The 22,687-nt window shown below is 42.3% G+C and overlaps 1 protein-coding gene across 1 annotated transcript; it reads left to right on the top strand.

The window, feature by feature from the left end:
* The first annotated feature begins 4,146 nt into the window (after window positions 1-4,146).
* On the top strand, window positions 4,147-18,158 carry LOC134425912 (homeobox protein CDX-1-like). The gene is made up of 3 exons (XM_063170931.1): window positions 4,147-4,582; window positions 14,558-14,703; window positions 17,901-18,158. Exons 1-3 carry the CDS (start codon window positions 4,147-4,149, stop codon window positions 18,156-18,158), a joined length of 840 nt encoding a protein of 279 aa, XP_063027001.1.
* The last annotated feature ends 4,529 nt before the right edge of the window (window positions 18,159-22,687 follow it).

Raw genomic sequence — 22,687 nt, forward strand, 5'->3', positions numbered from 1 at the left:
TCACACAGCCCAAGGAGATCCAGAGCATTGCAAGGTGTTAAAATTCAAAGCACAGAGAACAAGAGTGAGCAAAGGAGATTCTTTTTTTCAGAACTAGGAGTGTTCTCTCAGAGTTCTGGTGAGACAGCTGGTTACTGTAGCCATCCTAAAGGCTACACTTATGTTAGCTGGAAGTTGGGGGCATTATTTTAAGAGCAAATACACTGATTAACAAACACAATACATTTGAAGCACAGCTACCCTTGAGAGAATACAGGATTAAAGCCTCACAGTCCTGCTCATGGCTCCTCACTGCCATCACCTCCTGAGACCATTCCCTGGTGTGCAGCAGATGTGCCATTCCAGCCCTGTGGCTCAGTGCCACGTTGGATGGCAGGAGTGTCCCAGCCCTGCCTTCACACCCCAGCTCTGTCACTGCTCAGCGATCCCACTCTGTATTGCAGCACCTTTCAGACCTGTTTAGCCCTGAAAATTCCTTATAAAAGTTAATTTTTAAAAGCCTGGCACGTTCATAACAGTCCACTCCAGGCTTCAAAGGAGAGATGTAACAAACACAGAGCAAAAATCTCTGCAACATCTCCAGAATTCCAAGCCAGGATTCTTCAGGAGCTTTGCTGCTTCCTGCAGCTGGACATGTGACAGACACGAGTCCTGCTCCAAACAGACCTGAGCAGGCTGAGAACTCTGAAATCTGAATAAGGTCACGATCCCTGCAAGCCCGGAAAGGTCTCCTTGCCATGCAGGCAGCTGACCAGCAGCTGTCCCCATTGCTTCACTGGAGTCAGAGATCAGCCTTGGAACGGCAACACGCCTCCAAAAATGCGTGCTGCTATTCTTGGGAGACCAAAAAGAAAAATAAATACTCAGAAAAATAAAACAGAGCTACTGGAGGTTCTTAGATAAGAATTTGGGATGTGTAGGAGAAAGTCTGCATCCCAGGACAGGGACGTGATTAAAATGTGAGACAGATCAGTTTGGAAACACAAGGATGGGGCCTTAGCAGATCCATGGCTTTGTGACACGACAAAGGAAAGCTCTGGGGACTCATTCATGCAGCAGAGGAGGAATAATCAAAGTGGACTGGAGAATCCCAGTGCTGCTGCTGGGTCTCTGCCCACATCACCATCACCTGATAAAGCCTCTACCCAAGATCTCTGGTGGACACCAACCCCCAGCTTCAGAGGATGGAAACTATTCAAATTTAGAACTAGAAAAATGCATCTCAGAGAGGCCAGAGGGTGAAGGTGCCCTCTGGCACCTCTGGTTTTAGGAACATCTCCATAAAGTTCTTTTCCCTCTTGAGAACTCAGGGCAATTTCTCATTTTCATTCACTTTGCATTTGAGAACTTTTGAAAATATTTAGTTTTAAATTAACTATATTAGCATGTGATTATTCACAAAGCTCCAGCAATTACAGTCAAATTACTGTGGTTTAACTAATAGGTAAGACTGAAATGATATAAATTATAAAAGCTTGGACTAACCAAAGCTGAAGTACAGCTGGCTGGAGCCAGACCAACTTAGGGTACTCAGGAATCCAAAGGAAACAGCTTTGTGGGCACAGCATGAGGCCACAGGAGCAAAAGCATTGTCACTTCAACCATCCCAGATTGTAAAGCCCTTTCTTTAGGCAGTATGGAAGAGGAAAAATCTCCTTCCCTGTCATTATATCCATGTATTATTGGAAGCACCAAAAGGCATTTTATGTGATTTTTCTAATACAAGGACTAATCACCATTGTGCTGCTTTCAGTAGCTCCATGAGACAAATTGAACCATTGTGAAATACAGAGCAAAATGTTCCTCATGGAACAATGCTGCAGTGGGAGAGAATGAATCCATGGCTGGAGCCTGGTGGATCCAACATTCCTGAACACTGAACAAGGGCAGATCCAACTCAGCCCTTCTGCAGAGCTCTGTGCTGGGCTCTACCAGGTACACAAAGCCTGCAGGAAAAGTTTCCTTGAATGAACATAATTAGAACATTTTGCAGACAGCTGGAGGGCTCCAGTAAAGCAGCAAATGCTGCTTCTTCCTCTGGCTGATTTATTGCTACACCTGCACTCAGGAGAGGCATTGAAATTCCTACAAAGATGAGGCTTCAACAGTTTTGAAGAGGAAGAAAGGAAATGAAATCAACTTACAACCAAAAGATGTAAAGAATCTTTCTTTGTAACTATTTCAACACTCAAGAGCTACTGAGCAACCACAGCGCTCTAAATTTGAGAAGGGAGAAAAACACTGGAGTTAAAAAATAGGAAGATCCTACTACATTAAAATCACACTTTAAATGCAGACAGGCTGTTCAGAGACACCTAATTCAAAACTGGATAACTTTATTTTCTGTGATTTATTTTGCTGCTGCAGCAGAATTAAGCAGTTCAGATCCATGACCCACTGATCACTGACTTCCCTGGATTTGAGTCCTTCCCAGCAGCTCTGCTGGGTAATTCTGAGTGGCCAGCTGTCACAGATGTGCAAATTGCAAGTGAGTAAGCTCACATATGCAAGCAGCAGAAACAGCTTCTGGCAACTTCCCACAACCTAATGATTTTTAAAATACCTTTCAGCAATTACACCAGCAAAACATCAGCCCCCAAAAACAAGCAAACGACACATTTTTTACCCAAGTGCACAGCAGGAAAATCTAAAATACTCTGAGCAGGTAGCTGTGCTTCTGAGATTATCCATCAAAAAAGCTTTTTCCACAAGTCCAGCCCCAAGGCACACTGTTGATGCAGTCTGAGGACACCACTCTCTCACTAAAGGAAACAACAGTGCTGTCAGGTGTGCAAACTGATTCCTTCCTCCTGAGAACCTGGAAGCTTAAATGGTGTCAAAGTGCAAAAGACTCAGAGAAAAAATACACCTCTGAACAAAGAAAAAACTCATTATACTTTGCACCTGTTTAAGGAAAAACTCATTTTAACAAGTTGAATCATTAATAAAGGTGCAATTAAGTATCACATCATTAAAGGAACAGGAAGGAAAACAGGGTGAACTCCCATTAAGGGACAATGCTAAGGTATCCATCTCGTTTAAAAAGAGAAATCCACACTTTCTCTCCTTGCTCCTGGTTACAGATGATCTCAGAGGGATTTGTTACTCACAAACATAAGCTTGCTCCTGAAAGTTAGGAAACTGCTTTCCTTAGCTTAAAAGCTATAATTTGTTCCCATATTTCCAAGAAAAGGTGTTACAAGCAATAAGAACAAAAAAACCTTCAGGGAAAACTATCACTCATTTCAATATCACAACCAAGACATAAGCACAGGGAAAGTGACAAATTCTGCATTCTCTCAATAACAGATTCCCTTTCTGTGAACGTTGGAGGTTAGAATAGAGGAACTTCAATCACTGTGGCAAGCAGCCAGCTCATGAATAGCTTGCTAACATCAACAAGACTATTCGTATGAACAAATGCTCAAAATGACTATGAGACTTCTTGTATATCCTTTGTAATGGTAAAATCACCAGGATTACTGTGGTTTCTAAGTGCTCTCCCACACAGATGAAGAGCTGAAGTCAAGAAGAGTGCTCATGTGAGGAGCCCTGTAAGAGCTGCTGTTAAACACTGAACTGCTCCTTTGGTTTTAGCTTTTAAAAAAAAAGAACACATTGGAGCAGAACTACTACTGGACCAGCAGACACCAGGCTTTGACTAACTCTGAGTGCCTGAAGTGAGATCCTGACATGCACTGCTCAAGAAAAATACAACTTCTACTGCCTGAACTGCTATGGTTAACTACCTACTCAGCTCTGCTGGAAGACCACGAGATTTCAAACCACATTCTCAAAGTAAAGAACGGGGCTGGCAATACATAAAGATCTGTGAGAAAGGAAGCACTGGAACTAGCAGCAAGGTGGGGTTGCCTGCATGGGCAGCCCTTCATTTGAATGCAAATGTAATTTTGGGGCAGGCAGTTATCTGTGACATCAGGCAAGACCTTAGTAAACTGTTACCACCAGCACCTGGTAAAACCATTGTTAATCATGTGTAGTAAAGGGACATCAGGGCTAGCAGGAGTCATTTATAGAGCCAGGCTGGGCTAGAAAAGAGAGAAAGAAAGAGGAGGGGAAGGGAGATCAAACAAACCCTGCGAGGAGCAGGATGTCCCAGCAAGACAAAGGCAGGCTGTGAGCATCATGTACGTGAGCTATCTGTTGGATAAGGACACCAGCATGTATCCAGGATCTGCAAGGTGCACCAGCAACAGCCTGCCCGTGCAGAACTTCGTGTCTGCCCCAGCCTACTCCGACTACATGGGATACCACCCCGTGGCAGCCCTGGACAGCCACGGGCAGCCGGCGCCCGCCTGGGGCTCCCACTACGGCCCCCAGCGCGAGGACTGGGGCGCCTACGGCCCAGGCCCTTCCAGCGCCGCGCCCGCTGCCCACATCAATGGCTCGTCCCCTGGCCAGGGCTCCTACAGCTCTGCTGACTACAGCTCCCTGCACCCCGCTGCTGCTGCTGCGCCCTTACCTCCTGTAGATACAATCCATGCCCAGCAAATCTCTCCCAACAGCCAAAGGCACAGCTCTTATGAGTGGATGAGGAAAACCGTGCAGTCCACGTCCACAGGTAGGAGGGCACGGAGGTTTTGTGATGAGAACAGATTTTAACTTGTTGTTGTGTCATTGGGGGGGGTTGCCTGTTCAGAGGGAAGGATTCAGATTGATAAAGCAAGATCCTGATTGCTCTGAAGGATTCTCTTGCTAGTGGTTAAATATTGGTTCAGTTACTGGATGGTGGGTTGGTCAGTTGGTTATTTCTTGTGTTTCTTGTTTGACCTTTAATCCTGTGGGAGATGAAAAGTGTTGCAGAATGATTTGTTTGTCGGGGATGAGCTATTTGTAGGGTGCAGGGAAAACTCGGGGCTCAATCTGAGTCATCAGCAAGTTCCGTTTATTGAAGAGAGCATCAGACACTTATACAGCAAGTAAAAAGCTCATGAATATTCTGTAATTTACACCGTCCATTAGCCACACCACAACATCAACTTTTCCCCATTCCTTAAAAATTACATCTCTCTTTTCTCATGTCTCTTTCACTATTTATTATCATACTACAGCTAAGCCCAAAAACACACTATCTTGCAAGTGCAAGACTTAGAATTAGCCACAGCCTTATAATTTTCCAATCTCTAGTCAGCTAAAATCTCAACAGAAAAGCAGTGTTCTTTCATTTCCCACTTCAGATATGTTTTTAAAGTTGTGACATCCAATAGTTGCTTTTCATAGGAGTTCTGTAGATTGGGATGGAATAGGAAGTATTGTATTCACCACCACCTATTCTTTGCTTACTTTCCTCAAGTTTTGGAGTACCTAGGAAAAGTTCAAGTAAAATATGCATAGCAGGGGGTTGGCAGTAAGGGTTTCTACCAGAACCAAGCCCTCCAAACCTCAGAACACTGAAATGAGATCTGCAAGATCAAACAATGAGTCAATGCTTTAAAAACAGGGATGATAAGGAAAGGCTTGCTTCACTTTGTAGTAGCAGCTCTCAGAATATGCAGGAATACAAAGATCCATGGTAACACAGCCTGGTAATACAGCCACAGATTAGGCTCTGCTGCATGACAGTCAAGGAGTACAAAACAATTCTTCAATTGTATTTAAGCAGCAAAAATTAGCCATGAAGCTTGAGGGAAAGGTTCTGTTTGACTGGGAGGAGGAACAAGAGAAAAATATAAACATTGAGCATCCCTAAAACAAAAATCAGCACCTTGTATATGAAAAAAAATATTAAACAAGAAAGGGGAGTAGAAAAAGAGGGAAAACTGCCTGAAAATAACAGAGGCATAATCTGCTGTATGAAAGTATTTGATCCTCTGAGGTGCTGAGCAGCTTTGACATGCACTGAGATCAGGAGAAATTAGGGATGCTCAATTCCTCCCCTAAAGAGATGCTCCCAGGATTTCAGTGCTGCATCCCAGGAAGGTTCCTTCCCTTTCCCTCCCTCCCTCCACACCTGCCTGTAAATAAAAGTCTTCAAAGCAGTGACTGAATCAATGTCTGGTGGAAAAGCAATTCCTTAAAACAGACATTAGAGAATTGAAAGCAACTGCATAGAAAAGTTGTCTGTATTAAAATAATGCATCTAATTTGTATGGGCAGAGTCCTCCTCACTCCTGCTGAACACAACTTTAGCTCATGGAGAGTCCACAGAATTCAATAGAGCAATCAGAACAGGCTGTTGCTCTGTGTGAACAAGAATTTTTTGGGGGGATGAAAAAGTTTGTATTTTTAAAATCTTATTTGTTCTTCACTGAATATTATCCAAGAAAAAAACAACATAGGGCCTGTTTTGAAAAAACTTGCAGCTTGCTTTTGAGGAGTCCTTACAAGGGCCACAAAATTGCTCACTAATTGTGAGATTTACAGATGGCAGAACCCTTGCTCAGAAAAACCACTGCTCCTCATCCCTTCCTTACCTGCTCTGTGCTCCTGTGGATTCCAGTCACACCAAAGGAGCAAAACCTGATTTGTTCTGTGCTGTCCCTTTGCTAGTGGGACACTGGGACAGATTGATACAGCACACACACAAATAGAGATATAGTTACATAATATAAAAATCACATTCTAACTGCTGCTCAAGAACAACTTAGAGATTTCTAACTTTCCAGATTTCAAGCCTGCAAAGGTCAGAGCATTCCCAGGAGAGCTGGGAGTGTCTCCTTTCTGGAGTGGTCTAACAAGATATTGAGCATATCTGTGTCCAGAACTGGAGAATTCAGCAGGCCACAGGAACAGACCCTCCCAAATGCCCATGGGTCAGTGGAAGGCCACATTTAAAAGCTACTGAGTGCTGCTTTAGGGAAAAATCCAGAGAAGAAATTCTCCTGCTGCTTCTTTCCCTCTTTATATATATTAGTATTTCTGCTGGGTCAGGCAGGCTCAGTGCCAGCGGATCTGTTTCACTGGAGTTGGTTCCTTTCTCTCCCTTCACTCCTTATCCTCTGTCTTTTTGTGTTTAAAAGCAAGGGCACTGGTATCCTTCATGGTTTCCCAAAAAATGAAATAACTTTAAAATGTTTTCCTTTGGGAAAGCACCTGAGTGAGTTTGGTTCTGTGCATGCAGGTGTTGCAGTGACTTCAGGGGTGTGAGCAGGCTCACTGCAAATGTTGTTTGCTGGATCATGATCAAACCCCTCCGAATTTTCTTAGATGGAATACAATTCTTTTTACATCCTTCAAGCTGTCTCTGTTCACTAAGCATTATCCTTCTGTCTCTTTACAAAACCTTTGGGAATTTCAGTAAAGGTCTGGTGTTGCAAGAATGAAGGAATCACACTTATTATTTATTATCTTTCCTTATTCTCTGTGAAGAGATACAGACCACTGCTCTTAATGATGAAAAAAATGAGGCTCTGACTTACCTGAGGCGATCACAACAGTAATAATTTAGACAAATTAATTTTGCTATTTATTCATTATATTCGGCAAAGCACTAATTATCAATACTAACACTACCAATAATATTTCACTGTGAAAACAGTAACTATTAAAACAAGTAATTTTTGCAAGATATCTCAGAAGTACGCAAGAGATGTTCCTGTAATCTTATCCCTTTAAGGCTGGGAGAGATTCTTGCCAAAGGTTCACTCACTTTGAGTAGTCTGGCTTGGAGCAGCTCCAGAAACAAGGCCCTGAATCCGTGGCATTCCCATCTCCAGAGATTTCATGGTTATCTTCTCTTACTGGTGCTTTGCAGCCTCATGTCCTGACAGATGACAAAGAAAAACACTTTATTGCAATTTCTACCACTGCCTCGTGCCCTCCAGGTCTTTTGATACTGTTATCAACACAACTAACCTGAAACAAAGGAACAAATTATTGCAAGTTTTACTTTGTAACTTTAAAAACAACATCAGTGTAGAACCATGTGTTCAACTGATGTAAAGTGAAATTTGTGAGGGTACCTGAAACCTCTGGAAAAACTAATTATTTAAAGTGAGATTATCACCCTGATTTGATACTAGTAGAACACATTTCCTGCAGGAAAGTCCTGCTGAGGTTTTCATGCATCCTTCTTTCTCTGACTGAAGGATGGCTGATTGTCTGCAGGGATTGGATCCTCAGTGCAGAGCACGTAGAATCCAGGGCCCTGTTTCTGCACTCCTCAGGAAAAAGCCAATGTGTTTTGACTCACAACACTTGAAGGGGAAGCTCTGAGTACTCAGGATTTTCAGTCACAAATACTAAAAGACTCTACTCCAACCCTTACACTGCTCCTGTCTCCTCAACCTCTCCTTGGAGAGGGTGAGCACAGCAATTGTAACACAGAACAGAACAAAGCCACAGATAGAAATGTGAAGTGGAAATTCCACACACACACAAGACATAATTACAGGCAAATTCTTTGATGGAAAGTAGAATAAAACCACCTTAGAAGAAGCTACAAATCTCGTCCTGTTGATTTCAGGATTTTTATGGAGCTGTGTCATCACTCACACAGGAGTAGACTTGACTTTATGACTGTGTGAGAAAACAACACACACCTGTGGTAAAAGTGTGCCCAAAACACTGAGTTTGAGCAGGGAACTCCCAGGAGAATTTGCTCACAAAGCTGAAAGTGCACCTTAAGATCTGCACTTATGTTACCATAAAACAGGGTGGGGACACGTTTTGAAACAGGTGAACTGATCCAGAGGAGAGATTTCTTCCTGTAGATGACAACTCTCCTATCATTCTTATTCAATAAAAATTTACTCTGCAGACACAGAAGACAGTTTTCTGCTGCTGATGACAGGAGGACTGAGAGCATCATGACTAAAGTCACTGTAAATGTATCACACTTAGTCTTTGAAGGAAGGAGTTATATTCCCTCAAATGGAAGGAACAGGGGCAAGCCTCTTTAGAGACCATTTCTGTAAAATACTGAATGCTAAAGAACACACAACACTGGGGAAAAATCTCAGTTAATCACTTTCCTTTTAGTCTACAGTCATTGGCAATGGGATTTCCCTTGGTTTGCCACTCAGAAATCCACTGACATTTTCTGCAGGTTGAGTGCTTCTGCCTGTCCAGTCATTGCTTAAAGAGAATAAAAATTACTCTGCTTTGGATGCAATTCCTTCTATAAATGAAGAAGAATAGAAAAGTTTACACTAGCAAAGGGAAAACCAGAATTTGGCCAATGAGCTTTATTCCAGAATAGCAGAACATATTCAAAATTGAAAACAGAAGGGAAAATTCAAGTCTGTTGAAAGGTTTCAGTTCTATGATTCTATTCTGTTTTTTCAGCATGAGCAATCTGAGCATGTATAAAAGAACAGATGAGAGAGATGTAGCAGAAAATACAAACACAGAATTACACTGAGTTTCACAAACCTTTAGCACCTAACTTTGCAGTAATGCACAGGGCCAGGACACCTATTTATCACACCAAGGCTTCTGGCAGGAATATTATGTAAGATTTGATCTATGCCACATTTTCTAATACAGTGGCTGGTGGAGTTTTTTTTAAATTTAGCTTTACAGAACATCATGTGCAGCACAATGTTTGTCTTCAAACATTATTTAAAATTACTTTTGTTTTGCAATTTCAATTAAGTCAGTGAAATTACTGACTTATGTCAGGGAGAATTTGCCCTTTACTTTTCCTACACTTTTGAAATACATAAGTAGTTAGAGTCCTAAACAAAACTGAGGCCTGATCTCTGTCAGTCTACATCTCTATAAACTCAAAAATTAGCATCAGTTTTTTAATACTAAAGGAACAGAGAGATGCAGGTGGGAGCAGAGCATATCCTCAGGCCAGAAGCTGTCTGACATTTCTGGGATGATTTAAGGTAACATCCAGTCACCAAGGACAGCCATAACTTCCTCTGAAACACTGTTAAACCCTGGAATCCAGGCTGCAATGCTTTGTCAGCAATCCCACAGAAATCCCACACTATCCTATCCTAGGACATCTTCAGGCAGCTTCTGATTTTATGAAAGATGCTGGATCATGATGCTGGTTTATGATGCTGGTTTCAGTGACTGCAGAATATTCCTGAAAATTGAAGAGAGGAGGCTCTGAAAGAGGGCCCAGGGCTGGTTCTAATGCTAATTTATTTTGCTTTGTAAACAAGTTGTGAGGTCCGATGGTGGGGTTTTTTTTTTCCTTTCCTGGCCTACATTGTCTGAGGTTTTGAGGCCTATCTGTCATATTGAGGCAACAGACCCTTTTAACACTTCTCTTTGCTTTGATATGCAGTCTTGTCTCTTCCTTCTCCCTCCTTTCTTCAGGAGTTATATTGCCGGAAAGGGTGATGATTTTCACAGCAAATAAAGAGGCCTTCTCCCAGCTTTATTGTCTTCAGAAGAAATACTCTGTGAATTTTATGACCAATGGGAAAGCTGTTCCCTTCCCCCAACTCAAAACTTGGCCAGTCAAAAATTGCCAGAGTGGGTGTGATGGAGCAGCATTGTTAAAGTATAACCCACAAAAAGATTTCCAGGTCTGAAATCTCTGATTTCTTGCTGCTCCAAAGGCACTCCTCAGTAATCACTAGTGCAAAAAGGGTTTTGACAAAACTCCCTCTTCTTATATAGCTCATTAAACCCAGGAAATCCACTCCCCCAGCACAAAGGCAGGCAGGCTGCAAAGGTAGCTGCTTCAAAGCCCTTTTGTTTCATTTCTCTTCCACCCAAGCACCAATAACCTCTCCAACCACAATTCCATGGTGGAACTGTTCAGGCCAGAATATATTCCCTATAGAACTGACACAGCACTGCTGATTGTAATCTTAACCTGTCACTAATAAAAGATAGATTAATCTAAGACGGTACAAAGTCAAATGTTGGCTATTTCACTCACCTAAGTGAGGAAAATTTGCAGGATTCCCTTAAAGAATTGGATTATTACAAGGACTTCTATCATTGCATCATTGAATTCTGACATTATGTCCTGAGAAGTGAAGAACATCCTCCCACTCTCTCTGGGGTGAATCCACTAGTCCCACCTCAAATTTTACTCAGGTAATATTTGTCCTGGAAATCAAATGCAATTTAAATTAAAACCAGTAGGTCTGCAGAACACACTGGAGTGGATCTGCTCTAACAGATGGAATTCAGAAACTGAAGTCCCAAACTGTTTAGGGATGGGTTCTGTGGCTGCTGTTTGTTAACTCTGGTAAATAAAAGTGTGCTTTGCCTTTGAAAGGAAATGCCATGTGCAGACTAATTCCAGCCCAGCATCCAACAAAGGCAGTAGGAAGACTCTCAGTGTACTCAGTGAATCAAGGAGAGTAAAAGCCTAACAAACTAAAACATGGCTCTGCCAGAGCTAAGTGTCTCTTGGAAGACTCTGGCAGATCTTAGCTCCCACTGTCTCTTGTCTCTCACAGACAGTATTACTCCACACATTAAAAAAAAATCAAATTATTAAAGATAAGGTTTATTTGACACATCAGAGAATTGTTCTCAGAGCATTTCTCAGAATTCCTTACTTCTGCTTTTTTACTTTCTAAATTATTTTCTTAAGTTTGAGAAAGAAATTAGATGTCAAAGCTCCCAATCTTCCTTCAAAAAGAATCCAGATATTATCAATTCCACTAAAAGAACTTGAGAGCTACTCATACAGAAATAAAAGATCTTATGGGAAAAAGTTCTGTTTTCATGTATATTTAATTTCTTCTTCTAAAAAGAAAAAAAAAAAAAACAAAAAAAAAACCAAAAAAACCTACCCAAAAAAAAAAAAAAAAAAAAAAAAAAAACAAACACCAAAAAAACCCCCACAACCCTCTCCTATCCAGGTAGTAAGGATTTAAGCACTCAAAACCAGAAACAGCAAGGTTTTTCTTGAAGTTTACCACCTTGTTTTGGCAATAGAAGAACATTTGATATTTGTCTGTGCCTTCTGAATGAGAATAGAGGTCAAGATAAGATCACCTTGTTGCTCTTTTGTGTACTCCATCTTAACAACACAAAGGACACTAAGGAAACATGTTAAACATTTTGTCCCGTAGAATGACCCCAAAGTCTCATTTGAAGAGGAAAAAAACCCTTAACCAAACTACCAGTTAAAGAGATCAAAAGTTAAAAAATATCAAGCGAGGCATTAAAGCACCACAGGTTACCATATGTTAAACAAACAATTTACACTTCCAGCAAAGGAAAACAAATGTCCTGGTATTTATGTGGACTGAACTGAATCACTGCTGCTCCTTAGAGACTCTACAATTCTTACCTTCGTGCTCTAAAATTAGCAGCACTTTTCACTGGATTATCGGTGTAAACGTCACTGGGCTAATTCTGCTTCTGCTGCAGTTCCCCAGCGGTGGAAATGCCAGGGAATGAGAATGTCCTGCTCATCTTCCCCAGCAGGCAGCACCTTCACACACAGGTAACACATTTGAGACAAAGGACTGAGTAGAAGCCACAGCCTAAGGAGCAATCCCACACCTATTTTCCTTATTGAAATATTCCAAATAATCAGGCTGATGATGCCCAGAGCATTGTAAAGGCACTACTGATGCTCCCCCAGGGTTGGAACATGGGAGCTGAAGGATCAAATTCTGATGAAGATTTAGTTCTACAAACCTGGGGAGAGTCCTAGAGAACCCCTGTCTTGTAGGGTGAGCCAGAACCATCCCCATCCAGGCTATAAAAGGATTTATTTACAGCATTGCACTGCCCAGGACTTTCAGTGCTCACCAACTCTGGCTCTGGGATCTATACAAATAGTACAAAAAGGAGCAGAACCTGAAGAATTTTCTAATGCAAGCAATAGGTTGGTGAGTCAAAAATTCTTAGAAATAGCCAAGTCCTGACTGTCAAATACTGGAAGAGGCAAAATTGACCCTATATGGTGTGCATGGCAAGTGGAAAGCAATGCTAACTTTAAATATGTTCCATAAAAAACAAAGAGACACCACATCTCCCTCCACAGATGGAGGAAAAACATTAACTCAAGATTCTTCTCTAGTCCTGTACCCTGAATTCTGCTCTGGGAGCTATGAAGGGGAGTGGGAAGAGGGGTTGGTAGGAATAGGCCTTTGGCAGCCCTGGGAGATGGCCCCTGCAGCTCCTCTCCCCAGCCAGGGAAAGCTGGTGCCTCTGGGGCTCTGTGCCAGGGGGATCTACTCAGACACTAAAATGTCACCAACTCCATGCCTGGGAATCTATTTCACTCCATTCCAAATGAACTGCTCTTATTAGAGTGTAATTATTAGGAGCTTGTGGCACCTGGTTTTTGAGGAGTTAGGCATTTCTGTAACCTTGTCAGAAAATGCTCTGTAAGCAAACAGGAGTAGCTGTGCAAAGGCACACAACACCTGCAGCAACAGCAGATGGGTACAGGTACAAACACCTGAGTTCTGTGCATCAGCTGGGAGAACCTGAACCTGAGGGGGTTCTTCTGCTGCAGTGACCACTGAGGACACAGTTTCACAACCTCCAGCACCACAATGGAATACAGAGCAAAAAAACACTGAAAATATATTCCTGTCCCAGACAATTCACTGGCTAAATATCCACATCTGAAGGAATGTCCATATAAATACAGGTAAACAAGGGAGCATCAAAAAATGTTAAGATTGTGGTCAGCAGAGATGAGAACACTGGTTTTAACACAACAATGATCCAATTTGTTAAAAATGTGGGAAGACCTCAGGCTTTGGCTTTAAGCAGGTGCTGATCTCCAATATATTGATTCCCTAAATCATAAACCACAGAGAAGGGAGCCAGCAGCAGCCTTTTCCATTCTCAGCTTTCTTTCAGAGCAGCCACACATTCTGTCCTCAGAAATGACCCCGTATGGAATCCATAAAATTTCAGCTCCTTGCATCTGTGCTCCCTGGCTCCTGTCTTCTGCCATTGCCTTTTAATGCCCTGGATGCTGCTGAGCCGTGTCTGCTCCACTCAGCTGCACCCACAGCTGAAGGGAGGCAGCAATGCTGCTCCCAAAACAGCAGATGCTGCAGCTCCCTGCCCATTGTGAAGCATTATTGCTTGCCTTTTCTCTTTTTCATGAACTGTCATCTGAAAATCTATGTTACTGTTCCCTGTGCTGTTATCAGGTCGTGGGCAGACTGTGCCAGACTTGATGGGAAAACACAATCTCCAAACTGCAGTAACAATCACAATGATGTGGGAATTTTTCTAGCAACAAGAAGTGAGGAATTTTGGAAGCTTTCAGTATTTCTGTGCAGTAAAATGTCCTTGACAGTTTTCTCTGAGGCAGGTAAGAGTGTCAGCTCTAGGGACAGAGACAAGAGCAATGCAACAGCAGGCAGAATGTTTGCAGCAGAGCTGGGAACAGAACCCAGGTTTCCCGGCTCCTTAGTCTTACCAGGAATGCCTTCCCTTTCCCAAATGATAACACAGGGGTGATAAAGAACATGAGAAGCAGTTTATTATCTATTTACCAAGGAGCCAACCTAGTATCTGATGGTATGAACCTCTTGTGTTGTAAATCAAGACCAAGTCAAGGGAGTTACTCTGGGTAAGTGCATAGAGAATCAGGCCTAAAATCCCCACAAATATTTTCAAATGTAAAGTCAGATATTTTGTGGTGCTGAAGTGAAAAAATTCTAGCTTGAAGCAATGTGTTCTTCTTTCAAAACAGGTAAAACAAGAACGAGAGAGAAGTACCGAGTGGTTTACACAGATCATCAGAGATTAGAATTAGAGAAGGAGTTTCATTACAACAGATACATTACAATCAGGAGGAAGTCTGAACTGGCTGCAAACCTAAGACTTTCCGAGAGACAGGTAGAGTATGGATCAGCCATCCAGGCTTTCCTTTGAATTTCTGACTGCTGCTGAGGAGATGAGATAATTGTGTGGTAAATACAGAAATGTTAATGCCTCCAGTAACCAACACTGGGTTCCCTCTGCAGTAGAACCCAAACTAGGGCTCTGCAATAACCCAGGAAATGCACACACCATCTTTTTCCTATTCTGAAAAACACAAGCTAAACCAGATCACCAAACTGCTGCCTGGATTTCTCTCTGGGCTGTGGCAGCAGGGAGAATTTCATGCTGAACTTTCTAAAGCAGAAGTCCTGGTTCTGCTGGGAATTCAGTGGGAATTCCAGAACCAAATGCAACAAGGTCAGTCTCAGTGGAGATGGAAGTGATGAGCTCAAGTATGGGCAGGACACTTGAAGTGTTTTGTTTCCTTGGCTGCCTTGTACCTTTTGTTAAAGTTTCCTACATACATGCTACTCCTTTCTCCTGCCCCATTTCCTCCCCTCCAAATTACACTTCTGTTCCCAGCAGATAAATCAAAACACAATCCCATGATTAGTTCTGATTAACTATTGTTTTATGGGCTCTGCTGAGCAGGAATTGTCCAGAGCCCACCCACTGGAGCACTGTCCATCCAACCTGAACCTGCCTCACACAGCACGTGCTGAGCTTACAGAAAGGGGGAAGCAAACACCCATTTTGCAAATATTCCTCAATCTGCTGCTGAATGCCAGGATTTAATTGTTGAAAATTAAATTGGTTTCAACTAGATATAAAAAATACACCATGTGTCTTTTTGCTGGCTATTAAAATATTCATAATTTGACTTAATTATGCTGAATTTGAATATTATAGCCCTGCTTGTGTAAACAACCAGTGATATTTACTTGAAACTTCCTAGCTCAGTGATAATTCCTGATGAATGTTTTGTAAGTGTATTTGAAGAGGTAAAACAAAAATATGTGATCTATTTCTTTGTATATATTGGGGAAACTTGGCAACACCTTTTACAATATTTTTTCTTCTTCACCATCATCAGTATATCAAGAACAAAATGAATTACAGTTCATACAACCTACATCTCTGAAGTGTTTTTTTAAAAATGGAATATTAAGTAAGAAATACCTGATAGACTCCCACCACCACCCTTTTGTACAAATTAAAAAACTCCATCATATGAGCACAACTGAACACACACTGTTCCATCCCAAGTTTCTCTGCACACTACCTAAAACCTCAATTGATTTTCTGGAAAAACTTTTTCCTGCCTCTGCTAAAATCCAAAATGCCCTGGAAGGAATATCTCAAAAGGACAAAGAAAAATTGTTTCAACAAGGAAGGAAAGATGCAATATCTAAGAAAAAAAAAGGCAAAGTGAAGCACTGTTAACATAGGAAGGATACAGAAATAAAGGAGATGATGACGATGAGAAAGAAGAGAGAAAATCAGACTTCAAGGGAAGAGAAATTTGCATGAAAAAAAGAATTAAAAGGAAGGAGGGCAACAGGTGAAGAACAAGTCATACAGATGCAGCTGGCCCTGTCAGCTTTCAGTCTGACATTACAGAGCTGTTCTTACTTGGACTTATTTGATAATTGGCACATGACCCTGCAGGGCCTACTAATTCCTCCCTGCAGATCTGCTTCTCTAATTTAACAACAAACCAGAATAAAAACCTCAATCCACAGGCAGGTAAGAACACTGAAGCCAGAGGGTAATTCTGGAATGTTGGTTTAGTTTTTCAGACTGTTCTATATTTTCATACATTTTGACAAATGTATGAGAGAAATTATGAGAATGGATTATCTCTGCACAGTCAGAAAGCAAGAGATCTGAGAGGGCTTGAGACTGGTTTAATAGAACATAATTTGGTACTGAAATGATATTCCAGAACTAAGACAACAAAAGGAACTGCCAAACATCTCAGATGGCAGCCTGGGACTTAAGAGACCTGGATTAAATTTACATGGGCTTTGCATGTATTTGAGTCCTTCAACTGTAAAATGGAATAATATGCCTCAAGGAGAAGCACCCTGAGACTGTCACAGAGTCCTTAAGATGTTTTGTTGGGCTTCACCAGTGATTTTCTTTTAAAATTCAGCCCAGGAGCCACAGGTGTTATCACCTCTCACTGTTTTACCTCCTTTCCAATCATTATTCTCTTTCCCCTTCTAGTTTCTAACAAAAAATAACTGAACAGACCAATATTTCTCAGTAAAATATTGATTTTTTTTTTCTCTTTGGGCTATAGAAAACAGTGACAGAAGTGTTTCCTTTCTGTCTGCACAAGAAAACACAACAAACCTGAATGAGGTAGCTTGACTTATTAAACTGACTAGACATGATGCAGAGCCACTTCCAAGGATAAAGTGCTGGAGTGCACAGCTTCAAACCAACCCTGGGGATTCACATCCAAAGCCAGTCCAGTGACCACAGAACATTTCACACCTCAACAAGTTCTGCAGTATTTTCAGCTGATCATTACTCACCTTCAGCCCACATCCTCACTTATCCCACCCTGATGAAGATCCTCCTTCAGCAGGTCCTTCATGCCTTCCCCAAGGCGGCTGTGTGCCTGTGACAGGGCAGGGACACTGGTGCCACTGGATTGTGTGGAAAGCAGCAGCAGATTCTGGTTCCATCTGCAAATGAAGTAGAAAGCACTCACATATTCAGGCACTGCTAAGATAATATTTTGAATTTATGTTGTGTATTGCAGGTGAAATTCTGCCCAGAAGTAAATTTCCACTGGCTTCCACACTGGAACTCACTAATTAACGTGCACCATCCAATCAGGAAAGCTTTTGTGCCTCAGTTTATAGACTAGTAGCAGATCTTGGCTTGCCCTGTCTAGGGCACAGAGTTTTCAGTGTAACAATATTCTTGCATAATTCTGGCAATCACTAGGACACATGAGATTCTGTTCTGTTAGATTTTGTTTCAAAAAATTAAATAAATCAAAGCTCATTCCATAAAGAAATAACTGAACTAACAACAAAACTCACTTTTTATCAAGCTGTTAATAAATATTTTATTACTAAATACGAAGGATTACCTGTATGAAAAACAAGCAAACAGCTCTGTTGTCTCAGTTTGTCATTGCCTTTCCCAGTGGTCCTCATGCCACTGATTTTCCCTATGACTCTGTGACTAAAAACACAAAGGACCACATTCAGTCCTGTAGCAACTGAAAACAATTCTCCTCTGCTCCTGTGCAGGTGAAAATCTGGTTCCAGAATCGCCGAGCCAAAGAGAGGAAATTAATGAAGAAGAAACTGACTCACTTTGACGGCAGCAGCAGCCTGGGCTCTCTGCAGAGTGACTCCGGCTCGGTGAGCCCCATGGCGGGCCCTGAGGCACAGCCTCACCCCGACATGGCCGCTTCGCTCTTCCCAGCGCCGCCGCCGCCGCCCGCCCTGCCCATGGGCGGCTTGCAGCACGGAGGGACCCTGCAGCAGGTGGTGGCCTCGCAGTGAGCCTGCCACGGTGGCACCGAGCCCACGGAGCGACACCGGAGCACTACAGGGCCCGGGGGGGGTCCCCAGCGTGCCCCAGCCCGGGGCACACAGGATTCAAGGACACTAAACCAGAGGCACCGCCAGGTGTGCAGCGCAGCACGAGCTCCGAGGGCCACGAACTGCAGGGGTCCCTCGGGATGGGGATGTCTGTGCCACAGGGCTGGGAGATCCTTGGAAGGGGATGCCTGTGCCACAAGGCCGGGGGTCCCTCGGGATGGGGATGCCTGTGCCACAAGGGCCAGGAGTCCCTTGGAAGGGGATGCCTGTGCCACAAGGCTGGGAGATCCTTGGAAGGGGATGTCTGTGCCACAAGGCCGGGGGTCCCTCAGAAAGGGATGTCTGTGCCACAAGGCTGGGAGTCCCTTGGAAGGGGATGCCTGTGCCACAAGGCTGGGGGTCCCTCGGGAAGAGGATGCCTGTGCCACAAGGGCCAGGAGTCCTTCCAAAGGGGATGTCTGTGCCACAAGGCTGGGGGTACCTCAGAAGGGGATGCCTGTGCCACAGGAGCCCTCCAGTCTGGGAGCAGCCAGGGCAGCACGGGGACGGAGAGCCCAGGAGCAACCACAGCCACTGGTTCCACTGCAGACACAAAAAAAGCACCAAACTTGGCCCAGGCAATCAGTCCCACACTGCTGAGGCCACTGGTTCCATGACAGACACAAAAAAAGCACCAAACTTGGCCCAGGCAGTCAGTCCCACACTGCTGAGGCAGCTGTGCCCACGTGGCTGTGCCTGAGAAGGTCCCTGCTCCTCTGATCTCCACAGTACTGATCCCACTCATGGACTTTCCACATGCATCTTGAGAAATGCAAACCTGGCTGGTGGGTTTGACCCACTCGATGGAAAGCCTGGAGCTGGGTGGTTGGACTCACCACATGTTAAGGGCAAAGGTCAGGGATGAGATTTTTGGAATTTTTGGGCTTTAACAGATATGATTTCCAATGCTCCATACACTGGTATAAATAGGCACTCTTCCATCTTACTGTAAACGTTTTGAAAGCATTCTGGAATTGTGAATCTTGGCCCAAGTTCATTTTTGGACAAAGAAAATTCATGTCAGATTAATTTTGGATCCTAAAAGAAAGAGCAAAGCGGAGCAGAAGTCCTTTTAAAAAGGGTATTTCAAAAAGTGACTGCATTTCCTGAGACAGCAGAGCCCAGGGATAAAGATGCAATAATTGCATTCAACCAATTTTAAATCTGGTCCTGTTTTATGAGTTACTATGACACTAATAAAATTTCAGAAGCCAAATTAATAGAAGAAAAGCAAACAAAATACTTTACTTAAAAGAAAGGTCTCAGAATTTTTCATGTGGGTCTCAATTCCTGAAGGGCTGATCCCTTCCATAAAAAGCAGAATTTGGTAGGAAATCAGTACTTAACAATAATCTGGATACTTATTTCCCCAATATGGCTCCCAATTGCATTCACAAAACTTCTGTCTGCAAAGGGAAAATTTTTAGACACATGAGTGATTTGGAAAGTTATGCCCTCATTTTCTAAAGCAGTTTATGAATTTAGGATTCCTATCCTCAGTAATTTCCATCAAGGTATCCCCTGAAATCTCTCTGTCACTGTTGCAAAAAAGACTTAGGAGCATTAAGTCATTAGGCACTACATTCTTGGGTTTGTTCTTTAATTATAACAAATAGTACTATTAGAGTATCAAAATGTTGGTGATGTGAAATTACTTTGTATATAAAGAGCATTAAAATAAATGACTTTTTTCATAACCATTTTGCAATGTGTATCAACTACTGCAGCAAGTGAACCTGCAGATTTCCATGATCAGTCTGTTCTTGAATGGCAATATCAAATTTAATAAAAGAGTGATGGTAAAACAGTTTAGAGAAATTAGAGGAGCATGGGAAGAGCAGGATGGTTCAGGGAGCCAGCAGCTTTCACTACTTAGTAACTGGATTGATCATTTTGTTTGCAAGAAGAACAGTGCTAAACAAAGGTAGAGTTCAATGAAATGGAGAAGGTGCACTGTAAAATGGTGAAATTCCCACTCATGCCTGTCACAGTGGTGCTCCATTTGCTGCCAACAGCACAGGTAACACAGGGGAGAGGAAGAAGCTGCAACTCAAAGTTCAGCAACAGAAAGTCTTCAACTGATTTCCACATGGTAGGAAAAGAGGAACATGGCAAAGTGCACACAGGAACAAAAGGGATTTCCCATCCTCATCGATGAGCGTTGCATCAAACTGCTCTCCCAAAAAAGAGCCATTGGATCTACCCAAAAGAGGAGCCACTGGAAATACACAGCACAGCCATTGTGCTGGCAGAGGGAAATGTCAGAGATCTTACTCACATTTACACAGACAGTTAACCTAACAGAAACTGGAAAAGCTTCAGTAGGAAAAGCATTCTCACATTGGCCAATGAAATGGAATTGTGCTTGAAAACTAGAGAAAAAACAATTAAAAAAAAACAGATTTAGACTTTCAAAAGGTAAGAATACAGAGGGAAACTTTGTCTTTTGCACTGATACACAATAAATTAAGACCTAGTTCTAGCTAAGTGATCAGGAGCCTGGCCCCAGGGCTCTGCAGAATCAAGTCCACAGCTACCTATTTTAATCCCATTTTCATGACACAGCTTAATTTCACATCAACATTTCTAAAAGGAAAAAAGTACTTCAAGGAAGAACTTGAAGAAATGTTTCTGAACACAACGTCTTTCTCTTTAAAATTATTTAAACATCATTCAAAGAGAGTGGGATCTGGCAGAACGACCTGGTTTATCTTGTTTACATGTAGAAGAGTTATTGAGGAAGATAAGTGACCACTTTGAAGATCTGCTTCATTTCTGCTCCAGTTTGCTGAAAGCATGCTTGCTATAGGTTGCTATGTGTTTCCAATCAGAAGTTGTTAAGTACACAAAATAAGGCTGGATTTTATTTGCAGAAGCACATGTTCAAAGGTTAAAATTTATTGCTCCAAAAGCAGTATCTATAAACCAAGGCAATACCTTAGAGATTATTAACCTTCTAGTTATGCCAGTGGCTGTTTTAAGTAGTTAGGTTTTTTTGTAAGAATTCTCAGCAAGAATTCTCTCCAGTTAAGTATTTCCAATGGGCTCTAATCCTTTAAACAGTTGCCCACCAAATCCCAAAGGAAATGATTTTTCTCTAAGAAGCTTGTGCAGTGCTGTTAACTTGCTGTACTCTGTCCAAATAAAAATAAGAGAGACAGAAAATTGCAGACAAATCAACTGAAATTATTTGGGTGGGTTATGAAATACTGGTGCCATCCTCAGGCTAATACTCACTTTCTTCCTAACTCTGGGTATATCAAATAACTCATCACTTTTATCACATCTGAAAACTCAGGACACTAAAGCAGAGTACTGTGAAGATTGATTGGTTGTTAGGGAAGTGCCTTGAAGAAGAAAAGCATACCTTAGGCTACATCACAGGAATATCTAAGCCCTTAATCCTAATTGTGATTAAAAGAACTATCAAGGAATATCCAATTTTCAGAAGAATTCACTAAACTTTAAACCCTGTTTCCCAGCTACAAATGTGATCTAGATGGTACAAAAAAATCAAGCAAACACCACCTTCTATCAAATCTTCTTGCAATTAAGCAAAATATACAATTCAAAATTATATTTCTAAAACAAAATCTTCAATTCCCACTTAGGGGTTATGGGACAATGAGAGAGCATCAAGTATGTGTCACCTTCTACCCAAGGAGGAGATTCAAAAATACATTAATTGTGGATGTTACCATAAAAATTCAAAAGCAGATTTCTGCTTTAGCTCCCATGTTTGGTTTGCTGGGGCGGTCCAGGGGCACTGAAATGACACATCCCTGAAAATGACTCACAGTCACATTTCAGATGGCACTGGATGTTAGTTGGACACAATATTGTGCAAAACTCACCAGCTAAAGAAATAGGCACAGGTTTTATGATGAAAATGTTTGCCAGCTGTTTTCATACCCAAAGCACACAAATTGTTCCAATTCTCTGAAAACAAACCCTGTTAGTAAATGTCTGCCAATAAATGGAGAGGATTAATTAAGATGCACCTCTTGGCCATCCAAGGCTCAACAAACAGAGTCCCTGTGAGGCAGCAGAGACCCTACATGGGCAGTAACCCCTGAGTTAAATGTATGGGGCAGAAATGCCAGGCTGGCAGCACCAGAAAGCTGCAGCTGGCAGGCAAACAGGGAAGGAATCGATTCCTTTGTTACCTCCTGCAGGAAAGCCAACACCAAATAAAGCCTGCAGGATTCACAGGGAGCACCAGCAGTGCCACCCAGCCACACCTGGGCAGGAGGGATCAGCTCAGTGCCTGCACTGCTGGGGAAGGAACCAAATCAATGGCAATCGAGGAGCTGCTGTTCATTTTCATGGTTCTGCTAAAGAATTGATTTACCCTGGGGTTCACACACAGGCTCTGCAACTCCTGCTGAATTCAAGCTGCTTGTGGAGCAGTAAGGAATGCTCTTATTATTGATTTGGAAGCAGAAGTTAAA

The sequence above is a fragment of the Melospiza melodia genome, chromosome 16 (assembly GCF_035770615.1).
Source record: "Melospiza melodia melodia isolate bMelMel2 chromosome 16, bMelMel2.pri, whole genome shotgun sequence".
In the NCBI taxonomy this organism is placed as follows: domain Eukaryota; kingdom Metazoa; phylum Chordata; class Aves; order Passeriformes; family Passerellidae; genus Melospiza; species Melospiza melodia.